This window comes from Vombatus ursinus, unplaced genomic scaffold (genome assembly GCF_900497805.2).
Source record: "Vombatus ursinus unplaced genomic scaffold, bare-nosed wombat genome assembly UNPS02010548.1, whole genome shotgun sequence".
NCBI lineage: Eukaryota > Metazoa > Chordata > Mammalia > Diprotodontia > Vombatidae > Vombatus > Vombatus ursinus.
The window spans coordinates 20,042,608-20,062,243 of record NW_020950326.1 but is presented as its reverse complement, the minus strand read 5'-3'; the positions used below and the strand labels follow the sequence as shown (position 1 = coordinate 20,062,243).

General features: G+C 40.1%; 1 protein-coding gene across 3 annotated transcripts in view; it reads left to right on the top strand.

The window, feature by feature from the left end:
* Window positions 1-19,636, top strand: part of ARHGEF4 (Rho guanine nucleotide exchange factor 4) — a 420,624-nt gene that overhangs the window by 99,335 nt on the left and 301,653 nt on the right. Inside the window, exon 1 of one of the 3 annotated variants that reach the window (XM_027854700.1) lies at window positions 2,563-2,641. The exons of 1 other annotated variant lie outside the window; for it this stretch is intronic. In XM_027854700.1, the coding sequence (XP_027710501.1) occupies window positions 2,633-2,641 (9 nt within the window). In that variant the 5' untranslated portion in view covers window positions 2,563-2,632. Of the gene's footprint in view, window positions 1-2,562; window positions 2,642-2,806; window positions 2,832-19,636 lie in introns of those variants that run through there. One more of the 3 variants, XM_027854701.1, reaches the window with a different exon arrangement.

The following is a 19,636-nucleotide window of genomic DNA, read 5'->3' as shown; positions in this document are numbered from 1 at the left end:
TTATTCTTTGATTGTTTAATAGAATCTATTTAGTCTTAGAAGATTCTCTCCCAACACCCCCACTCCCACCTTGGGAGTTTATTTATAACTTGTTCAATTGTTTTTTTTAATTCCTCTTGACATTAAATTATTTAAATTGTCTGTTTCTCCTTTTGTTAATCTGGGTATTTTATCTTTTTGTAGGTATTCATCTACTTCCTCTGTTACCAGTTTTGTTAGCATACAGAGTGTCCTCAAAGTCTTTGTACAGTTTAAAGTTCTAATAGCTTAAAACTGCTACTGGGACAGTGTATAATTGGGCAAAATTGTTTCTGGTAATTTCCTGTATTTGCTCTTCAGTTTTTGTGAATCCCCCCTTTTCTTTTTTGATAGGATCAATTTGGCTTTTGTCATTCTTTTTAAAAAATCTGATTCACTGTTTATCTTATTAAATCCCACCCCACCCCCAATGCCTGATGTTGTTTATTGATTCAACATTGGTTTTTTGTTTTAGTGTTCTGTTTTGTTCATCTCTTCTTTAATTTCCAGAATTTCTACTTTGTTGCACATATGGAAGATTTTGACTTATTGCTGTTGAAGTGTTTTTAGCTGCATGCCCAATTCATTGATTGGGCATAAATTTGGCATTTATTAGGCAGTTAGGTGGTACAGTGGATAGAGTGCTGGACTTGAAGTTAGAAAGACCTTAGTTTAAATCTGGCCACACTTACTAGCTGTGTGACCCTGGGTGAGTCACTTAACCTCAGTGTCCTCATCTGTGGAAAGTGCAAATAATAATAGCACCTTCCTCCTAAGGTTGTTGTGAAGGTCAAATAAGATGATATTTGTAAAGCCCTTGGAACATAGTAAGTGCTATATAAATGTCAGCTAATATTAGCTATTTTTATTTGTTGTATCTTTTGTTGATAGAATCATTTAGAGATAAAACTTTTCCCCTCAGAACTGCTTTAGCTGTATCTCATAAATTTCAGTATGTAGTCTCATTACTGCTACTTTCTTTAATGAAGTTTTCTATGGTGTCTATACTTTGTTTTTTGACTCACTAGTTCTTTAGAATTATGTTATTCAAGTCCACATTTTATTTTTGATACTTTTTATTTTTATATTTCATTCATTTCTAAATATATACTTCTTCCTTTCCCTCCCCTATGCATTGAGCTATCCCCTGTAACAAAGATTAGTGGAAAGGTCACAAAGCATCTGAAGTCACAGGGCCTGGGTTCAAATCCTGCCTTAGGCACTTGCTGACTGTGTGACCTTTGGCAAATCTCTCAACTTCTCTGGACCTCAGTTTCTCATTGGTAAAACATGGGCATTGGAACAATTGGCCTCTGAGGACCCATCTAGCTCTAGTTTCAAGATCCTATGATTAAAAATGAGAAATACAAAAATGAAGTTTAACAAAATTAACTAACATTGACCGTCTGACCATATACAAAATATAGTTACACCCCATTCCTACCTCTGTCTCACACATAAGCACCTCTGCAATGAAGGAACAGAGGAACATTTTCTCAACTTTTCTCCAGAGTCAGTCTCAGAAATTATGTTTAGCAGGCTTCAGTTTTGTTGTTGTTTCTGTTTACACTGTTGTAGTAATTGTTCTATTATTTTACTTTATATCAGTCCATATGAATCTTTACATGCTTCTTGGAATTCTTTACATGCATTATTTCTTACTGATTAATAATACTCCATCACATTTATGTATCACAATTTGTTTAGCTATTCCAAAATTGACCAACCACATCATTTTAAAGTTGAAGAAATGAAAGCTTAGAGAAGTAAGGGGACTTTGTCCAAGGTCACACAAGTAGTATTTGTCAGACCCGGGATTCCAACCCATCATCTGATTCCAAATCCAGGACTCATTTGATTACCTCCTTCCAGTTTGTTACTTAATAGATGAGAGTAACCAGATGTTTCATGGTCTTCCCATAGTCTTTTCAACATTTACCAGCACATCTCTGGGAATGGGCACCTAGTAAATACTAAGTCAACTAAATGGAATTGAGTTGAAAGTCCTCTCTGCTCAGACTCCTCAAAGAAAGCAGTTCAAGTCAAATCAACAAACATTTTTTAAGTACTATGTATCAGGCACTGTGCTAGGCTCTAGAGATACAAAAAAAAAGGTTAAAAAAAGAGTCTCGGGCAGCTAGGTGATCCGGTGGATAGAGTACCCAGACCTGGAGTCAGAAGGACCTGAGTTCAAGTCCTGCCTTAGACACTTGATTCTTACTAGCTGTGTGACCCTGGGCAAGTCACTTAACCCCATTGCCTAGCCTCCCCCCCCCAAAAAAAGTCTCTACTCTCAAGATGTTCCTGGTCCTCCTCTATTCTCTCCATTATTATATAGTCCGGTCCATTATGTATATCTGTACAGAGGGGGTCCTAAGCCAGGTGTGGCAGTTAAGGAAAGCAGGTGCCTCTTTTTGGATCCAGCAGGTTTTACGGCTGCACCTGGTGATTCAGATCACTGGGAATGGGAGTGGGGAGGCACATGTTAGCAATGAAATCACCCTGGAGGCGATCTTCCAATTTCACAGAGCCTTCCCACCAGCTCAGGCACAGGCACATTTCCCTGGCTATCTGATGGAAGAGGAGCTCCATCCCAGTCAGCCTCTGCAGCTGGATGCAGCAGGTGAGGTGGGCAGTGCTTAGAAGGGGCCTGGGTGTCATGGGCACCCCACCAACAGGCTCATTGGGTGCACCGTGTGAGTGAGCTGCTGAATTGGATTGGGAGAGGATGATTTTGGAAGCTACTCATACGATCTTTTGGCTGAACAAACCCTGTGGGCTTACGAAGACTACAATTCTCAGTGCTTTGTCTTGTGAGTTCAGAGAATCTTTTCATGGGAAACTACTAGCAAATGGGTTAGACATCTATCCTCTCAGTGAGTTGAGTTACTGTCCTACTGGGAGGTACAGAGATGGTCAGAGGTGACCTTTTACTCCTACTCTAAGGAGTCGGTGAATTGATAGGGTCTCTGAATAATGAACCAAGCCCTTTAGGTTAAAGACTAAGAACACAAGCACCAACTTGTTGTGGATGGGTTTGCTTTCTCTTTATTAAAGAATAATAGTATCTTGTCTTAAGCCAATTTGCATGCTTTTTGAAGACACTGAAATTTAATTTCTACCTTTCTGCATGACAATGGTTATCAGGGTGAGAAACTTATATAGGTATGTGTATATGCCTACTGTGTATATAAAGAAGAAGGAAAGTTCCATTAAGATCAAATTGTTTCCTTTTGGTCATTATACAAATGGACATAACTTTACACATCCAGATAGTGATGTAGATTTGTAAGAAAGGTGTCTTTCTTACAGTCTAGGATTCAAAAAGGTGTCTTTCTTACAGTCTAGGATTCAAAGTCACAGAGTGCAATAGGTTACTTAGCAAGTTTTAATTAAAAAATCATTTTTCATTTTGTCTTTATGATTCAAACACTGTTGGGGACTTGTTGAATGGATTTTTTGAGGAGCTGCAGTGGATGTGTTACTGGTCTAGATGATGTGGGGGATATCATGAAAGACAGGATCCATGCCCTCGAGGAATTTACTATCAAGTTGAAAAGATAAAACACACATACCTGAAAAGATAATGGATCAGAGAAAGAAGCAAGAGAGCACTTCAGGAAAGATTTCATGGTGGAGGTGGGCCTTGATTAAAATCAGTCAACAAATATTGTTGTTCAGTCATGTCTGACTCTTCATGACCCCATTTGGTGTTTTCTTGGTAAAGATACTGGAGTGGTTTGCCATTTCCTTCTCCAGCTCAATTTACAGATGAGGAAATCGAGGCAACCAAGGTTAAGTGACTTGCCCAGGGTCTGAAATCAGATTTGAACTCAGAAAGATGAGTCTTCCTGACTTCAGGCTGGGCCATTTATCTACTGTACCACCTAGCTACCCTTCAACAAATATATTAATGTTGACTATCTTTTGGGCATGGACTAGATGCTGGAGATATAAAATAAAATAATGGAACATTCTCTACCCTTAAGGAGCTTACACTCTACTAGAAGTGAACATGTACATGGATAAGTCAATACAACATATATGCAAAGTAAATATAATGTAAGGGCAGCTAGGTGGTGAAGTGGGCAGAGTACTGAGCCTAGAGTCAGGAAGACTCGCTTCACCAGTTCAAATCTGGTATTATGCACTTACTAGCTGTATGACCCTGGGCAAGTCGCTTAACCCTGCTTGTCTTATCTGTAAAATGAACTAGAGAAGAAAATGGCAAACTACTCTGGTATCTTTGCCAAGAAAACCCCAAATGAAGTTACAAAGAGGCAGACACAACTGAACAATAAAAACATAATGTAATGTGGGTGGAAGAGGATCAGGAAAGACTTCCCATAGGCAGTAGAATTTCAGTGTGTTTTGAGTGAAGCTGAGGATTCTAAAAGGTGGAGATAAGGAAGGACTGCATTCCAGGTAAGGAGATGTTGCTTATATAGAGGCATGGAAACAGGAGGTGGATTATTATAAACAAGGAACATCGAATAGGCGACTGGCTGAAATGAACGCTTATGAAGGAGAGTAACGGGTAATAAATCTAGAAAGGTCCTCTTGACAGAGGAACTAAGGGTGAGTAGGATTCAATTAGGCCCAGAAGAAGAAGAGATCAGACATTCCAGAAAACAGCAGTAGAATGAACAAATTTAATTTCTAGTCAAACCTCACTTTCATTGGAATCAGCAGTTGGCACATAACTCAGTTTCCTAATTGTATTGTGGGCATGCTGGATCTGTTTCTGCTGATGCTAGATTTCATGTTCATGGAGTTTTGCATGGTGGTGATCCTGCAGCATGCTATGCCCCAGAGCCTGATGGGATGTGCTGGCTAGCCAAGGCCATCTTGTTGGTGGGTTCTCCCAGTTTTTCACTGAGGCCCTTAAACTTGCTATTCCTACAGATGACTTGTTGCTCTCCAAGAACCTTCAAATAGTAACGAGGGCTGAAAACTGGTAGTATTGTGAGGACCTTGAATCTGCACAGAAGAGCAATGCTGACTACTGCTTATAGTTCAGTCCCATACTTGTCCATCTTGGAGTACTGGGGACTTTTTTTTTTAGCCAATTAAGTCATAGGTATCTTTTACCTTCAAGTCAGTTAGTCTTTCACTAAGCATTTATTAAGTGCCTATTTATTACGTGTCAGGCACTGTGCTAAGTGATGGGAATACAGAGAAAGACAAAAGAGTCCCTGTCCTCACGGAGTACCCAGTCTAATGGGAGATATAACATGTCAATAAATATACACAGCAGGATAAATGGGAAATAATTAACAGAGGAAAGTCTTCTTTTGCCTAAGTAAATAACCACACTACCCATAATGAGCACAGGCTCTCAGCTTCTTGGTCGGGAGAGCAGGGGTGCCAAGATTCCAGAAGAGTTCTATCATTTGGGTGTCATGGAGGACCACTTTTACCCGAGTAAGGCTGTATATTTACCAGCACAGAATAAGCTGCAAAAGAGAATAATTTGGCCACAAGGATCCAAAATCTGAAAAGTTTGGATGTGTCAAAAGGGGGTAAGCTGTGTGTAGTCTCTCATGTCCAGTGGATCAAAGTAACCTTTGTAATAATTCTACAACGCATGAGCTCGCTGGGAGAATGATACAAGCTGAGGCAGAGAGCCAAAGAGAGGCAGACTGACATGAATATGTAAATCTATTCTTTAGGCAAAAGCACATTCTCTTGCATTTAAACAGCAATTTATATTTTTCAAAGCTCTTTCATAGGCATTGCTTCATATGATCCTTACAACAATGCTGTGAGGCAGGTAGGGCAGCTGTTCATAGAAGCCTTTTAGAAAGGTTGCCAGAAGCTTTGTTTGACCACAATAGCCCACAGATATCCTAGGCTCAGAGAAGATTAAGCTGGAAGGGACTTTAGGTGTTATCATGTCCAACTGGCTCCTTTAATAGAGGAAGAAGCTAAGGTTTGGAGAGGGTAAATAACCTGTCCATGGTCACATGGCTAATGAACTGGAAGATTATAGGACCACGGTTTTTTTTTTAAGTTAGAATGGGCCTCTGAGGTCATCAAGTCCAAACACTTCATTTTACAGATGAGGAAACTGAGGTGTAGAGAAGGGAAAGGAATTGTCTAAGGCCACAAGGGTAATAAACGGCAAAGCTGAGACTAACCTAAGTCCTCTGACTCCAAATTCAGTGTTCTTTCCAGAAGCCTTGATAAGGAAGAAAACTGAGGCACAGAGGGAACTAAAGAAATCTGCCCAAGGTCACATAGCCAGTCAGTGGCAAGGCTGGGAGTAGAATATGGTTCAATCATGGTTCCTCTTTAGTGTTCTTTCCACTATACCACTGGTTTACTGAAAAAAGAAGCCCTAACTAGAGGTTCTTTCTTCAGTCATGGAATTTGAGGCAAGGAGAGTATCCAGAAGTGGTGACATGGATGAGTATAGCAGGAAGAGTCACGGCCCTAGGCAGAGGTCTGGTGAAATGAGTGCAGAAGTCATGCTCTGACTTGGATGAGACTTCAGGGATTGCTCTGGGCCTTAGAAGAAGCAGACTCATTAGGAAAGGGTGGGGCCTAGGGAAGAGCAGAGTTCCCAGTGGCTGTGGGAATGATCTGGGTGAAGCCAAAGCAGAGATTCCTGGGAAAGAATTCAGCGACTGAAACCAGAGCACATACTTTCTAATCTGCTTTCTGGGTCTTGAGCTAGGGCTAGCTCTATGGATATCAAGCAGTTAATCAACAAGCATTTATTAAATGCCTGCTATGTGCCAGGCAGCAACTGGGTGGTACGGTGAATAGAGGCCTGGGCCAGGATCCAGGAAGATCTTCTTGAGTTCAAATCTGGTTTCAGATACTTACTAGCTAAAGTGACTCTGAACCTGTTTGCCTCAGTTTCCTCACCTGTAAAATGAGCTGGAGAAGGAAATGGCCAACCACTCTAGTATCTTTGCCAAGAAAATCCCAAATGGGGTAGCAAAGAGTCAGACACGACTGAAAAACTACTGATCAGCAACAAGAAGATTCTACAAAGTGGAGGTGAGGGGGAGGGGGTTTCGAGGTATAAGGGTGAGCCGGTACAAAGCCATAGAGACAGAAGAAGTGCTGTGCAAGGAAAAGAGGGAAGGCTAGTTTGTCTGGACCATAGAGTAGAAGGAAGCTGGAAATACAATTGGATCCAAGTTGTGGATGACTTTTTTGTTTAGCTAACCATTAAAAAAAATTCTGAACATAGAAACACCAAATGAAATGTGCATTTCCATATCTGATAAAAAGGATTGTACGTGAAACTGCAGATCTTTGTTATGTATGACTTATTTTTTTAAGTATATAATTAGTTCAATTTGTAGCTTTCAAAACTGACCTGCTTGTTTGTTTCTTTCTGACCTTCTGTTTCCTTCTCTGCAGTTGTTTAAAAAAGATGTGTCTATGACTCTTCTTTCCTTCCTTCCTTCCATTTTCCTCCATCCATATCTCCTTTTGCCCTCTGACCCTGCCCTCCATTGGTGTGTGTGTGTGTGTGTGTGTGTGTGAACTAAACAAAGCCCCTTTATCAATGATGCATAATCAAGTAAAACAAATTTCCACATTGGCAGTGTCCAAAAATGAATGTTTCATTCTGTATTTTGAGTTCATCAGTTCTCTCTCGAGAAGTAGATAATATGCTTCATCATCAGTCCTCTAGAATCTTGGTTGATCATTGCCTTGATCAAAGTTTTCATGTCTTCCCAAGTTCTTTTTTTTTTCATAATGTTGTTGTTACTGTGTACATTGCTTCCTTGGTACTACAAGCATGTTACTTTCTATCCTTTGGGTAAAATTCTTAACTTTAAGTGATGTCAGGCATGGTACAGGGTCAGGTTGCAGTATTCTCGTTCCATTTGGGAATTCCTAGAATTCTGGAATAATTGTGCATCTCAGGATAGCGACATACTTATCAGAGTTCATCATTCTTTCAATGAACTCAAGACTTCCAGGTCCAATAGAATTTTTTCAATCCCCATTTTTCTTTGTGGGTGGATGTTTTACAATGTGATGAAGATGCCCAGGCCTTATAGGCACCCTGACAACTTCTGACAATAGCTTTGCTCTAGCTATAAATGAAAAAAGAGAGTCTCACCATTTAAATATTAGCTTTTTCCTTTCTTTAGCACTCTAGTCTTCATATGGTCTTACTGACGTCAAGTATGTTTTCTTCATAGCAATGGTCAGTAGCACCGCCCATGGTCTTTTCAAATGGTTATTTCGGAGGTGTTTACAACAGCATCCAACCAAGACACACTGTGGCAAAAGCAATTTATGCCTGTTTCTCTCGGTTTGGGAAAAGGATTAAGCATGAAATCTGGACAGGAGCAGCTTTGCTTGAGAGGAAAAAAGAACTTTATTCGGTACAAAAAACATTCACTTTCAAGAAATGCCATAAAATCAATTATTACATGGAACATATTTTCTCTATCTGGGATATAATTTTCAACAGGGCAAGAAATGAGCATAGCCTCCGTGATTTCATTCACTCAGTAAATTTTTATTAAGTTAGCTTTGTGTTCAACCTTCTACTAGAGACTAGGATCATAGAATTTAAATCTATAAGATTAGCTAATCCTCTTCATTTTAAGGATGAGAAAATTAAGGTTCAGACAAGTTGAGGAACCTGAACAAGGCCACATAAAATAGCTAATATTCATATGGTACTTTAAAGTTTGCAAAGCATTTATATATGTATATATATATGTATATATACATGCACATATATGTGTATACAAACACATAAAATCTCACTTGATGATGAGGTTGATGCTGTTATTATGCCCATTTTCCAGATGAGGAAACTAACAGAGAGGTTAAGTGACTTGCCCAGGGTCATTTCATCTGAGGCAAAATTCAAGCTCAGGTCTTCCTGACTCCAAGACCCTCACTATACTCAGTATGGCACAGAGCCCAGATTCAACTTAGGTCTTCTGACTTTAAATAGCATGTTCTTTTTACTGCACTGTGTATGATGCAAAAAATAGAACTGTCCCTGCCTTCAAACACTTTATATATTCTAATTGGCGATACAGAAGAGAGATATACATGAATACAGAAAATCGTAATGATATTTTAAGTTCATAGATTTAGAGTATAAGGAGACCTTGGAAGTAATCTTCTTGAACAGGTGAAGAACCTGGAGCCTAGAACAGTTAAGTGATTTAAGGTTCATCATATTGGATGTTTTTGAAAGACTTGTTCGTCCTAGCCCATATTAACTTTCTAATATGACCATGTTAATGCTGGGATCAGTATTTCTGGAATACTGTCTCTTATAAAGCAGTGTGGACAGGCCACACCAATTCAGATCCATTACATATGTAGCCCACATACACGGTAATCCACCATGGCTATCTAGGCACAGCCAAAATAGTTCAAAATCCTCTGTTCCACAAGTCCCAAACTGAGCAATAGAATGCTTTTGCTCATTCACTTGGTACTTTGATTTCCTCCTTTTAACATTCTCTTTGATCTTATGGCAAAGAGCTCACCTGGGGAGATTTTTAACAGTCCCTCAATTATCTAAAGATCAAGGAAAGAGTTGTTCCTAATTTGAGAAACACTGGCCTACCTGAGCCAGAGTGAAAAGTACTTGTAAGAGCCAGTAGGCAAATTACAAATAATAATAGTTAACATTAAGAGAGGACTTTTAAAGTTTGCAAAGTTCTTTATATCCTAATCCTCACAACAACCCTGTCAGGTTGTTAGAATTATTATCCCTATTTTACAGATGAAGAATCTGAGGCTAAGACCCTTGCTCAGGGTCACATAGCTACAGTTTCTGAGGCAGGATTCCAACTCAGATTCCCAACTCTAAGTCTGGAGCTGTATCCAGTATTTTAGTAGGCTGAGGAGGGAGTGATTTTTTTAAAAATATGGAGAAGGAAAAAATTATATTTCTTGATAACTAAAAATTAAGTGCCTAAGCTTAATTTTTTGAATTAGATTTTATTTTTTCCAGTGAACAAAAATCCGTTTTCTCTCTCTTTTACCTCCTTTCTCCATTGAAAAGGAAAAACAAAATAAAATAAAACAAAACAAAACCGTTATAACAAATATGGATAGTCAAGCAAAACAAATTCTTGCATTGGCCATTTCCAAGAAATATGTTTTAATCTATGCCCTCTTTAACATTTTTTAAACTTTAACATTTTTTGTGGAAATCTTTCTAAGATGTTACATAGTTTCCTACCTTAGTAAGCTGAGTACAGCTTAATGTTTCCCTGGTAACCTGGGGCCATCATTATGGATATAGTTCTATAATATAGTGGCATTGTCAGGTGTCATTGAATTCTGCCCTTGAAGTGAGTACTTTCACATAACCATTCTGTATGAGGCAGTGTTTCTTCTTGTTCTTTGACCCCTTGTTATTCAGTCATTTTCAATCATGTACTATTCTTCATGACCCCATTTGGAGTTTTCTAGTCAAAAATACTGGAGTGGTTTGCCATTTCCTTCTCCAGTGCATTTGACAGATGAGGAAACTGAGGCCAACAGTGTTCAGTGACTTGCCCAGGGTCACACAGCTAGGAAGTGTCTGAGGTCACATTTGAATTCAGGTCTTCCTGATTCTGGGCCTGGCACTGTATCCACTGTGCCACCTGACTGTAGCCATTTCTATTTTCTGCTAACACTGCTTGCAAGTATCACTAGTTGATTGTCTTGCTGCCTCCACATTCGTGAATGAGGCCAAACCAGATTAAAATGTAATTGGGAAATATTTAATAAAATAAATATACAGCCTTCCCTGACCCTCCCCCAATAAAACATAGAGAACAGTACATTTTTAAAACAAAGTCAAATTTGCAACCTGCAGGATCCTGATGTACAGTTTAGTGGTCCCTGTTTCTATGTGAGATTGACACCATGGAGGGGCAGCTAGGTGGCGCAGTGGATAGAGCACTGGCCCTGAAGTCAGGAGAACCTGAGTTCAAATTCGGCCTCAGACCAAACACTTGACACATACTAGCTGTGTGACCTTGGGCAAGTCACTTAACCCCGATTGCCTCACAACAAAAAAAAAAAAAGAGAGAGATTGATACCATGGCTGCCTCCATTTCACTGGAATCAAATCTCTATGGCACTTTTTTGGACCTCTCCATACCATACTTCCTGACCTCTTGCCATCATCTTCATCCCTTCTGCCAGGATTGTGGACTCTAAGCCCTGAGACTCTGGATTTTGATAGATGAACTTTTGTCTTATGTGGCCCAGAACCCTTTCTAGCCATCTCTATACCATGCCACTACACATACGACTCCCCCCACCTCTGCTTTTCTACCTTCTCTTTATGTTTTTTTATTTCCCCTTTAAAACATAAGCTCCTTGAGGGCAGGGACTGTCTTTCTTGTTTATCTTTGTATCCACAGTGCCTGGCACATAGGAGGTGCTAAATAACTTTCTCTCTCTCTCTCCCTCCCTCCCCCTCTCTCCAGTGAATGGATAAAAGTGCTGGATAGAACATTTAACTTCTGTCTGCCTCAGTTTCCTCATTTGTAAAATAGGGAAAATAATAGCATCTACCTCATAGGGTTGTCATGAGGATCAAATGAGAAATGAGATAATGTATTTGTAAAGTATTTAGCACAGTGCCTGGCACATAGCAGAGGCTCAGTAAATGCTTATCCCCACTCCCCTCTCTATAACCTACTACTGCTTGTGCTGTCTGCTGGTCTCTTTCCAAAGGGTTTCTTTTCTTATAACTTTCCTTTCGCTATGGCTTCTCTTCTGTATTTTTCATCTGCTTTTCCTGTACTCAGCATTTGTGGTGATAGGGTTTGGCACTTTTAGCCTCCGAAAACCGAGAAGAGCCTGTCTTCATCCTGTGAAAAGACTAAGTTCATTGCATCCTCATTTACTTTTTCTGTCTGCCTCGAATTGGATTAGGTTCATCTTGGTGCCCCTATCACCCTGTTCCCCCTCAGGCATGGGACAAACCAGACACTAGCCGGAGTCTGTGGCTGAGGGTCCTCCATGATGCTGTGGTAGAGGTCTTTCAGAACTGATGGGGCTGTGCCGGCTGGGGCTAGGAGAGTTGCAGCTCATGAGGGGCCAGAACCAAGAAGTGAGTAGGACAGAGATGGTATGTCAGTTACCAGAGTAGCAAGGCCAAGACAAGGCAAATGGAGGACCAAGACAGGAACTCTATCTGGAGACTGGAAAGGTGGGTCAGTAACTGTGCCTCACTAAGATTTAAAGCCTAGGGAAGAAAATGCGATCCCATGTCAAGCTTGAGTTAAAAGAAACTAGTTTTCCCAACAAGTCTTGAGCTTGAGCAAATAGAAGTCACACACCATTTGTCACACTTAACAAGCTCAATGTATCTGCATTCTTTCAAGGCCTGTGATGCTACCCCTAGCCTCCTTGTTGTTCTTTAATGAGCTTCAGCTGGAGACAGCCTCCTGCTACCTCGAAGAGGCAGGGAAATGAATGAATAAATGAATAAAAAAGTATTTATTAAATGATTATTGTGTGTCAAGTACTGAGCTAAGAGAACATATGAGTTTCTTATTGCTGCTTATGTCCCTACTCTGCCAGGGTTTCTGTGTAGCTCTCTACTTCAAAGACATGAAAGTACTATTGATAGTGAGACATCCAGGGGTGGTAAATTGGAGATCATTGCATGGTCTGAATCCAGTCCCTAGACAATAATATAAAGAGTTGCTGCTCCCATCCTACAGATAACCTTTAAACATTCTGGGTCACCTTTATCTTTCCGTCATCAAGGTTGGTTTTATATAGTAGATGATTTTAGTGTGTCTGAGGCATCCTAGGAAATCATCTCCCTCCTTGCCATAAAAACATCCAAGTTCTGGAAATTTAAACTTTAGAGACTCTTTTCATTGGTTTAAATTTTATTATTACTTCCAAGATGCTCTGTTAAAACACAAATCCAAATGGGAGAAGAAACCCCTTGGTATGAAAATCTTTCTGTCCCTTTTGCTATCTGACTGGGCTTGGGGAAAAGTGGAGTCATGAGATGCTTCAAGATGTGGGGAAGGAGAAGGAGAAGAGAGAAAGAATTAGGATAGGGGAACAACAGGTACAGTAAGGAAGTTGGGAGCTATCTGAGACAAATTTTGCTGGTGTCTTAAATTTGCCAAGAAATGGTCTTAAATGTTGAATCTAAAAATTCATATTCAGAGCTTGACTCCTGAGTAAGTTCCTTTGAACTCTATGAACCTCAGTCTTTTCATCTATAAAATAAGAAGGTTGGACTAGATGGATTATTAGGTCCCTTCCAGCTAGCATGACAGTGAAAGCAAAAGTATTTAATAGTCATGGAGTGTGGTAAGAAATAGCAGAGCCAGAGTCACACTAATGAAGTCACTTGCCATTGTAGAAAGTTTGAGGAAGAATCATCATTTGGGAGAAGGCATTCTCTCCTCCAATTCCTTTGCAGAAGATGTGGAACACTGTATATAGCATCAGACATTTTTGATGGGATGGTTAGTTTTGCTGAACTTCTAAAAAAATTAATTTCTCTCTTTCTTATTTTTCATTATAAGAAGTGATTCTCTGGGAGTGAGGAGGAAAAGAAAATGTTGTGAAGTGCACATAATTTCAAAACAAAAGATATCAATAAAAATTTATTTTATAAAAATCATAATTCAAAGTCCAGCTTAAGTCCACACCTCCTCTAGGAAGCCTACAGTGATTCTCTCTACTTTTTGAACTCCTGAAGAACTCACTGCCTGTATTTAACATCTAACACATAGTGTCTTCACAATATCTCATATTATTGTTAGATATTTCACGTGTGCTGGCCTTGTCTCCTAAAATTATCATTATTAAGTTTTATTAATACTTTTTGTTTTTACATCATGATCATACCTTCTTCTTCCCACCCCATCCACCCACTCTCTTGTAACAAAGAAAAACAATTTAACAAAACTAACCGACTCAGGCACCAGCTATGACAGCATACATAAAATTCCACACCCATAGTCCTTTACTTCTCCCATGAAAGGCTGTCTCCTCAAATTAAATCGAAACTTACTGAAGGGCAGAGAACTAGTCTTTTATTTTGTATCTCAAACACAGGTCTGGGCATCTAGTAGCTGCTCAGTAAATATTTGTTCAATCAATGAATGAATTGCCTAGAACTGAAAATACTGTTGCATTAACAGAAGAGAGAGCAGGCCCAAGCAAGTCCAGAGAGTTTTCAAGTTGTGGCCCAGAACTGATTCAAGGAAAGGAAAATTAGATGGTAGGGATTTAGAGTCTCTCACTCAGGGGTGGGGAATCTGCAGCCTGGAGGCCACCTGTGGCCCTCTAGGTCCTCAAGTGTGGCCCTTTGACTGAGTCCAAACTTCATAGAACAAATCCCACAGGTGGCCTCCAGGCTGCAGATTCCCCACCCCTGCTGGAGGATCTCCCAAGCATTAGAGATGCCCCACTCCCTGCATTTCCCACTGTCTCCCTGACTTCTGCTGAGACATTCCACACTTGCCTGAGGGCTGTGTGGGGCTTTGGGTTTCCTAAAAACTGGAATAAGCCCCTGTCAAAGGCTGAGTTGGTTTTTCCAACAGTTTCTCCATTGGTGGGGCCTGTGTAACTGTACAATCCATGGGGAAATTATTCAGTGTCTCCAGCCTCAGGGATTTCCCATTCAGCTAATCTTTTTTTGTTTTTTTTTTTTTGTTTTTGTTTTTTGCTTTTTCAGTGAGGCAATTCGGATTAAGTGACTTGCCCAGGGTCACACAGCTAGTGTTATGTGTCTGAGGCTACATTTGAATTCAGGTGCTCCTGATTCCAGGACCAGTGCTCTATCCACTGCCACCTAGCTGCCCCATCAATTAATCTTAACAATGCTAATCCCTGGCACTCATATAGCACTTTTACTTTTGTTTTGTTTTGTTCCCACCCCCACTCCTCACCCCACCCCCCAGCTCTTTTACCTTTGTGCTCTCATTTATCTCTCAATGCCATTATAAAGTAGGCAGGGCAGCAGAGGAAAACTAAATTTCAGTTTAGTGGCAGAATCAGGACAAGACTCTAGGGTTCCTTATTCTTGGATTCAAATTATATTCCCCTGGTCCTCACCAGAAGAATAAGAGAGCTCAGAATTTGTAGGATCATAGGAATTGGAGCTGGTGGGAACATGGAGACTTTTTAGTCTGTCTCTCATTTTATAAAGGAAAAAACCAAACCCATTTGAGTTTCAGAGAAGGTGAAGGTACCAGTTCGAAGTCCACAGTTATTAAGGAGCAGGGCCAGCTCCATGGTTCTTTGCCCATAATCAGATTATTTCTGGAGAATTATGAAAATGGGAGAGGGGAACATGTTATGAACCCTCAACAGAGGATTTTATATTTAATCTTGTAAGAGATAAGTGCCACTGGATTTTTTATTTATTTATTTTTTAAATTTTTAGGCAATTGGGGTTAAGTGACTTGCCCAGGGTCATACAGCTAGTAAGTGTCAAGTGTTGAGTCTGAGGCCAGATTTGAACTCAGGTCCTCCTGACTTCAGGGCCCATGCCCTATCCACTGTGCCACCGAGCTGCCCCTGGATTTTTTAAAAATATATGTGCAGCTGTGTGTGGCATCGTCTGACCTGCACTTTGAGATCACTGACTGCTGAGTGGAGGATGAAGGGGAGTAGGGAGAGATTTAAGGCAAGGAGACCAAGCAGTAGGTTATTGCAGTAGCTCAGGCATGAGGTGATGAGAGCCTGCACCAGAGTGGTGGAAGTATCAGAGGAGAAAAGGGCTGGATGAGAAAGATGTTACAATGGTAAAAATCAACAGACCTTGGCAGCAGATTGAATACAGACGATGAGAAAGAGTAAGCAGTGAAGGATTACATCTTTATTGCAAATCTGGGAGACTGAGGGGATGGTACCCACAACAGTAATAGGGAAGTTTGGAAAGAGGGAGGTTTTGAAAGGAAATATAATGAGTTCAATTTTGGACATGCTGAGTTTAAGATGTCTACAGGACATCCAGTTTTATATGTCTAATAAGCACTTGAAGATGCAAGCCTGGAGGTCAGCAGAGATGTTAGGGCTGAATAAATAGATCTGAGAATCATCAGCACAGAGATGACAATTGAATCCATGGGAGCTGTTGAGTTCACTAAAGGAAGTAGGGTAAAGGGAGAAGAAGAGAAGGCCCTTTGGGAGACCCACAGTTAGCAGGCATAACCTAGACGAAGATCCAGGGAAGGACACTGAGAAGAAACAGTCAGATAGGTAGGAGGAGAACCAAGAGGAAGAAGTGTCTTGTAAACCTACGGAGAAGAGATCATCAAGAAGTGGGTGATTAAGAGTCAAAGCTGAGGAGGGGTTGGAAAGAATGAGGACTGAGAAAAGGCCATTAGATTTGGCAAGTCAGAGACAACTGGTAACTTTTGAGGGAGCAGTTTTGGTTGAATAACAAGAGAGAAGCCAGACTATAGAGAATTTAAAAGAGTGAGAGAGAGAAAGAGAGAGAGTGAAATGGAGGCAATCATTGTCAATGGCCTTCTCATGAAAACACAAAATATGGTAAAGATATGGGATGACAGCAGGATGGCTGGATCAAGTGAGGGGTTATGAGGATAGGGGAGACATGGGCATATTTGTAGGCAGTAGAGAATAGATAGGACATACTGGAAAAATGTCATGCAGAGGAATCATTAACCTTTCCCCACTTGGCCTCAGAGAGCAGAACTGGAAACAATGTGCAGAGGCTAGGGACTGGAGTGCTCCTCCCAAGGTATGTTCTTGACCCAATCTCATCTACAGTGTCTACAGACCTCCTTGTCAGTCTTGCTATGCCAAGCTGAGCTGTACAAATGACTCACTGTGACTTTTTCTGGATTTCTAGGGGTGGCTAGATGGTGTAGTGGATAGAGTGCTGGGCCTGGAGTCAGGAAGACCTGAGTTCAAATCCAGCCTCAGACTCTTACTAGCTGTGTGATCCTGGGCAAGTCACTTAATCTCTGTTTGCCTCAGTTTTCTCATTTGTAAAATGAGGATAATAACAGCAATTATTTCCCAGGGTTGTTGTGAGGATCAAATGATACAATAATTGTAAAATACTTGTGTGCCTGGCACATAGTAAATGCTCTTATAAATGCTAGCTAGCTATTATTTTCCCATCAAGATTCAGTCTGATCCATTTTCTGGACCCATTTGGAGGAATTTGTGGACCTGAGCCCACTACGCTGCTTCCATTCACTCATTCATGTTGGCTCCATCTAGTCTGTTCTCCATTGATAAGGGAGGAGGCCCTGCTACCTCTAACTTTGTCTAAGATGATAGGATTTCAGAGTTCAGTTCCAGGATTCACCGAACATTTACCCTGCTATCATAGAAAAGTGACTTCAACAGAAATACTAAAATTGCCACTCTCCTCTCATGCTTGAGCTTTGTCAATAATTGAATGAAAAGGTATTTAATGAGCACCTACCAAGTACCCAACCCTGTATTAGATGTTCTGGGGGAAGAAATAAAAATTAAAGGGTGTCCTATTCACTAGGACACACCCCATGCTCATTCCTGCCTCTGAATTCTTTGTAATGCTTTGCACTTGTATAGATAGTGCTTTACAATTCTAGCCCTTCTGCATCAATCATCTCACTTAATCCCTACAACAATCCTGTGAGGTAGGAAGAGCAGCTACTAATATCTCTAATTGACAGTTGAGGAAACTAAGGATCAGAAGGGCTAAGTGACTTGTCTAAAATCACCCAACCAATAAGTCAGATTGCTCAGACAATCCTCTCCAAAAAGTTCTTTTTTAAAAACATTTTATTTTTAAATTTTTTTTACATTTTTTCTTTTTCAATTTTGAGTTCCAAATTCTCTCCCTCCCTCCCACCCACTGAGAAGGCAAGTAATATGATATCAATTATACATGTGAAATCATGTAAAACATATTTCCATGCTAGCCATGTTTCCCCAAAAACCAAGAAACATAAAGGAAGTGAGAAATTAGACTTCCATTTGCACTCTGACAGAGTTCTTCAGTTATCTCTCCAGAGTCCACAAGTTCTTTCAGTACCACAGGATGTTGTTAATCTAGGCCTGGGGACTTAGATCTTCTTTTACTATTTCCTCACTTACTTGGGCTTTCGTTCCCTGTTGCCTGTTGTTGTTTTTTTTTTTTTATATTTGGCTTTCTTTGACAGAAAACAGACACAAGATAGGAGTTTGAATAGTTCTGTCTTCTCCACGAGAAGCCCTTCCTAAAGATTCTAATCCCTATTGATTTCTCCCTTTTCTAACTTTTTTCACCTTTGTCCATGCCATCGAATAGTTATGTTATTAAATATATATGTGTGTGTAAATATGTATATATAGACGAGTGTGTATATATGCACACATATATATGTATACACATATACACACACATATATATGTACGTATTATCTCCTCTGATAAAATGTTAAGTTCCTTGAGCGCATAGATTGTTTAATTTTTGTCTTTTTATATCCAATGTTTAACTCAGTGCCTGACACACACAGTAAATACTTAAAAATATTTGTTACTATTGTTACTATCCTCTTCTTTGTACAGTCAAACATATCAGTAAGTGATATGCATACTTTACTAATTGGTTCATATTAGTATGTTCTATCTTCTTTCCACAACCGGTCCAGCCCACAGTGGTTTGCTCCTCCTCTGAACTCTCCATCACTTAGCCTATGCTACCTGGTATCAGTTCTCTTTTCATGAACGTCCTGTCCCCTCAAGGCTGAACCACTCTACTGTCTCCAGTGGAATTTAAACTCCTTTTTTCACAAAGACACAAAGGAAACATTGCCTGCCTCTTAAGGAACTCAAGACCAATATGGGGAACACTATGAGTGTGGATTTGAGTACGAAATGGGTTGCCTTATTGAGTAATGCTTCATCTGACCATAGTTTCCTGGGAGCTCACTCTTAGGTCATTCAAATACTAGCCTATTTTGAATGCCTTTTAACTTAGACTATTTAAAAGCAGGATTAGTGTCATCATCTTAAACACAAATTCCAAGGAAAGCAAACTCCAAGGAAAGACTAGGGAATTTGTGGTGAATTATAAATACCAGGCATTCCCCTTCTATCATACCACTCTGAATTCATTACTATTGTCATATGACCCAACCAGGACATGGCAGCCATGGGTAACTGGGAAGCTAATGTCAGCTTTCTAGGAAATTACCAGAAAGTTACTTGGATGAATTGATGGCTTAAATTATCCCCTCACATCCTATGGAAGACCATAAAATGAAGTCTTAATCATCAACAACGTCGGCATTTCCTGTTTCTTATTGACTGGCTCACCACAGCCAGTGAATGATTAGCTACTCAGTGATGCCTCTAAAATGGCTTGCAAAACCAAGGCCTGAGTTCCTATTGTATAGGTTGGGATTAGGGACAGGACTGTGGCAAGGAAAAATAGAGAGATCCACTGTGTGTGGCTTCATAGAATCACGAAATGTTGATGTGCTGGTAGATATCTCTACCTGGATATTTCCAGGCACCTGAAGCTTAACACATCCAACCTCAAACCTTGTCCTTTCCTTTCCAAACCTGTTCTTCCTCCTAACTGCTCAATTTCTGCTAATGCCATCATCTTTTCTCTCAGTCCACCCAGGCTTGAAATAGCATCATCTGTGATTTTTCTCCCTTATACCCCACATCTAGTCTG